The sequence below is a fragment of the Cornus florida genome, unplaced genomic scaffold (assembly GCF_030987335.1).
Source record: "Cornus florida cultivar Cherokee Brave unplaced genomic scaffold, ASM3098733v1 CherokeeBrave_3.0.0_Hap2_Chr02, whole genome shotgun sequence".
Classification (NCBI taxonomy): Eukaryota; Viridiplantae; Streptophyta; class Magnoliopsida; order Cornales; family Cornaceae; genus Cornus; species Cornus florida.
The window spans coordinates 69,392,053-69,396,578 of NW_026775572.1; the positions used below are offsets into that span (position 1 = coordinate 69,392,053).

The window sequence follows — 4,526 nt, forward strand, 5'->3', positions numbered from 1 at the left end:
ATGCATTTGTCATTTGGACGGAGAATTTTTTTTAAAAAAAACTAATGGGGAAATCACAAACATTGGCGGTTGGAAGGACAGTTTAATGGTAACAAGAATGATGACGTATGAATCATTTTTAGAGGATATACGTAGTCGTTCCTCTTCAGACAATAGTAGCAAAGTCATATATTTCACCCCAGAATATAATAAGACCGAATTTGTGAGGATGGTGGGGGAACTTGGATTTAAAGCAATGCTGGTTATCAATGACCTTAATATCAAATATATATGTTGCTGCAGATGCAATGGATGTTGATGCACCATGTATAGTTCCAAGCGGCAACAGCCTGAGGTAAGACACACACATACGTAAAGTACTATATTTTATGCATGCATTGCATGTGGAATCAATTTCTTACTATATTTGTTGGTGTACATGTAGAGATTTTGTTGAAGAAGTTGGCAATGTGTCAAAGTCTTCACTTCCTCCAAGTAATTCACACCAGAGTTCATTTCTGCACATTGATGAAATTAATTGTGAGGGTCAGCTCTTTAAAAGCCCAAATGATTTCAAAGATGAGCTCACGTTGTTTGCACTCCGTAACCATATTCAATTCAAGTACAGGACAATAGTAGAAAATATTACAGAGTGGTTTGTGAAGCTAAGGGTTGTCCATAGAAATTGACTGCTGGTTGTGAAGGCAATAGTGATATGGTGAGAAACATTCGGTTTAATAATGTTCATACCCACACTGCTCAAGATATTTCAGATTATAAACCCATTTTCCACTCGAAAGAAATGGGTCGAGTTATTGTGAATAAGGTCAGGGACAACCCTTCATACAAACCCAATGTTATTTACTCGGATTTAGAGAGTGAATTTTCTGTTAACATGACTTACAAACAAGCTTGGAGAGCGAAGGAGCGTGCAAATCAGATCATTGAACGGTGTCCGAAGGATAGTTATATTTTAGTCCCGTGGTTGTGCCAACGAATATCAGAAGCAATTCCTGGGACATTTACATCTTGGGAGTGCACAGATGATATGAGATTCAAGCGAGTGTTTGTGGCTTATGGATGCTCTATAAGAGGGTTCAACAACTATTGCAGGCCCATTTTATCAATTGATGATTGTCACTTGAGTGGCAATTATAAAGGCACAATGCTTGGTGCAACAGGTTATGATGCAAACCATGGCTTGTGGCCTTTGGCTTATGGTATCGTTTCGAGTGAGAATGATGATGATTGGCATTGGTTCTTGAACTTGCTTAAACATATTTTAGATGGTCGCAGTGTGACGATCTTAACTGATAGGCATCCGAGCTTGAAAAAATGCGTGAGGGATATTTTGGCTCTCAATACCACTCATGGTGTGTTCGGCATCATTTGACGGAAAATTTCTCACAATATATTAATGGAAAATCAAGTTTAAAATTGAGGGGCAATGTAAAGAAAGTGCGCTAAAGATGCTTAATAATATTGCATATGCTCGGACCGAAGAGTACTACTACGAGAATGCATTGGCAGACATGGCAGCATTTTGGGTGGAGCTAAGTGATTGGGTTTTGAAGAATTCACCTCAACAGTGGTCAAATTCTAAATTTCCTTTCAAGCGTTGGGATAAAATACGCAACAACCAAGCAGAGTCCCATAATGCATGGGTGGTAAAAGATAGGAGTTTGTCAATCACAAGGTTCATGGATCAACACATGCAAAGAATCACAAAATTTTTATACAAAAAAAGTGTGAAAGTTCAGACGTGGACAATCTGAGTTGGCAAGCGTATTGAAAAAAAAAATCCTAGATGCTCAAGAACTTGCACTTGGTTTTACTTTGATTCGTGCTTCCAGTACTGAGTGTACAGTATATGATCGACAAAGAAGACCATTCAAGGTGGTTTTAAGCCCTGAACAATATTGTAGTTGTTTGGCACAATATTGTAGTTGTTTGGCTTGGAGCATGACTCGGATTCCTTGTTCACATGCTTGTTATGCCATTCAAAATATTCTTTAAATATTTATGATATGGTTTAATCATGGTTTAGGGTTGAAACACAGAAGAAATTATGTGAACATCTGATGTCTCCGGTCCCCATGCATGATATGCCGGTGCTAGGTGGTGATGATGAATATACTTCTGATCTTAGGCCTCCAGTGGTAATACGTCCCTGTGGACGACCCCGAGTTAAATGAATTGAATCACAATTTCAAAATGCAAGGTTGATGCATTGTTCGCAATGCGGTCAAACTAGTCATAATTGTAGAAATTGCAAAGAAGCTCTACCGGGATAGGATGTTTTAAATGCATTTTGTTTAACCTTCCGATTATTTTGTTGTCAAAACCAATTAATGTTTTGGGCCTATGCGCTGACTATAAGTCTTTGCAGTTTGCTAATAATTTCAGAATTTCATTACAGTTTGCTAATTTCAGAATTTTATTACAGTTTGCTTATTCCTCAATTTCATTAGAGTTTGTTAATTCAGAATTTCGTTACAGTGTCTTGATTCCACAATTTTCATTACAGTTTGTTCTCTTTTTTTGAAAGGTGAATTTAAATTATAGATAAAAATATAACAAATGTACAAGACCAAAGTTGTAGTTTGTTGATTCAGCAAAGCTTGTGAACGAAAATCCAAAGCAAAATCAATTCAAACCTAAAATAATAAAATCAATGGCGAGATACGAAGATTGCTTTTCCCCTGAGGAGAATGTGCCAGTGAATCCGTATAGTTAGTGAAGTCGGTGAATTGGCAGTTGGGTAATTTTTTTAAGAAAATATGGATAGTTTAAGAATAATATGGATAGTTTAGGAAGCAAAAGATTATGTACAGTATAATTCCATGTCTATGTCCGACTTTGAAAAAAATCCATCATTCTGGAAAGAGAAATGTTGTCTCCATGTATTTGGCACAATCCCTCCAAAACTCCATTTATTAGGAATTATTCCTTGTAGCAAAAGCGATGAACAATAAAAAAGAATTATAAAAAAAATCTTAAATTACCTTTTTTATCAAACATATTTTTATATTTTTTCTTCGAAAGTCTTGCAACAAATATAATGTTATCAAACATGCTTCCGAATAGTATTGAGAGTACTCCAAAATAGAAACGCTATTTTTATTTCAGGTCAGAACAAAATTACGAAACAAAAACGATGTAAATGGGTTGATTATGGGACTAAGATTTCAATAAGAAGAAGTAATCCATTATGGGACTAAGATTTCAATAAGAAGAAGTAATCCATTATGGGACTAAGATTTCAATAAGAAGAAGTAATAACTATTCTTTAATGATGGTTCATAATTGTAATTTTTTACATTGTTGCACTTCTATACCAGTCAATTATGTGAACACCTGATTTTGTATTTATACAAGCCTTGGTCAATCTTGACCTCTAAAATGACCTAATTACCCTTTACATACATAACACTCCAAAATATGATATAAATGATACAATTTAGCATATAACCACATAAATGCACTCTAAATAAATAAATATGAAATGCAATGATCCCGAAAATAATCCTATGTGCAAAAAATCCAGATGTAGGTCTCACTTGGGACCTCCTAGCTCGAAAATCCGTAAAATGCCGAAATGGCTAACAATACATTTCTAATAGTCTCGAACTCGAAGAAATTTCCTAACCAACTCTCGGGACTCATATGGCACACCTCACGGTATCCTACACGCAAAATGAAGCGATAAAATAATTAAATCTGAAAATTCAAAAATTCTTGAAAAATGGAAAATGGAAATATTACACTACGTAGGCCCCAAATGATACTAAGGAGTTGCCTTAGGTCAGGGATAGTTAGCCAATCCTTCTCTCGTGGCGATGGGGAGTTGCCTCAATCCGGGTTACATTAACAGTTTGACGGTAATTGCGTTGGCAAGGATTTTATTTGAAAAATGAGGAGCGACATTGGCATTGCATTTAGACCTGTCAATGGATCGGATTCTGATCCGAATCCGATCCGATTAGTCGGATATGGATTAAACAAAAAATTCGATAACCCGTTTATGATCCGAATCCGATAATCCGTTTGTTTAACAAATCAGATATGGATTTTACCGATTCTATTCGATAATAATCCGATCCGAATTAAAATTACATATATATATAAGAGTCCAGCACTCCAGACCCAAACCCATCTCCAAGCCTATATATATATATATATAAGTCCAGCCCCAAATCCATCTTCAAGCCCACTTCTCCTTCCCAAGCCCATTAAACCTCCTTTAATCTATCTAAACCCTAACTCACAAGTTCACAACAACATTATCTCGCCTGTTCTCTCACTCACACTACCGTTGCCGCAAAACAACCTTTTTTCCAAACGTTCCCACAGTCCCACGTAGCAAAGCTGCAACACAAACCAGAAAAAGGAAGCCATCGATTGGCGATCGCTGCAAAATATTACTCCTTTCAGGTTAGTGTTCTTCCTTTCTCTCTCATCCGATCTCACTTTTAATCGGAATTTTTGCTTTGATTCCTTCAAGCTCTTGGTCAAGCTTTTTTATTTTGTAACATTTTCCCTCAATC

The 4,526-nt window shown here is 36.3% G+C and overlaps 1 protein-coding gene across 1 annotated transcript; it reads left to right on the forward strand.

The window, feature by feature from the left end:
* The first annotated feature begins 694 nt into the window (after positions 1-694).
* On the forward strand, positions 695-1,372 carry LOC132296388 (protein FAR1-RELATED SEQUENCE 6-like). The gene has a single exon (XM_059794594.1). The coding sequence runs from the start codon at positions 695-697 to the stop codon at positions 1,370-1,372; it is 678 nt and encodes a 225-aa protein (XP_059650577.1).
* The last annotated feature ends 3,154 nt before the right edge of the window (positions 1,373-4,526 follow it).

What these genes read in the sequence shown, in the direction of transcription:
- LOC132296388 (XM_059794594.1), top strand. Translation starts at nt 695, where the DNA reads ATGGTGAGAAACATTCGGTTTAATAATGTTCATACCCACACTGCTCAA.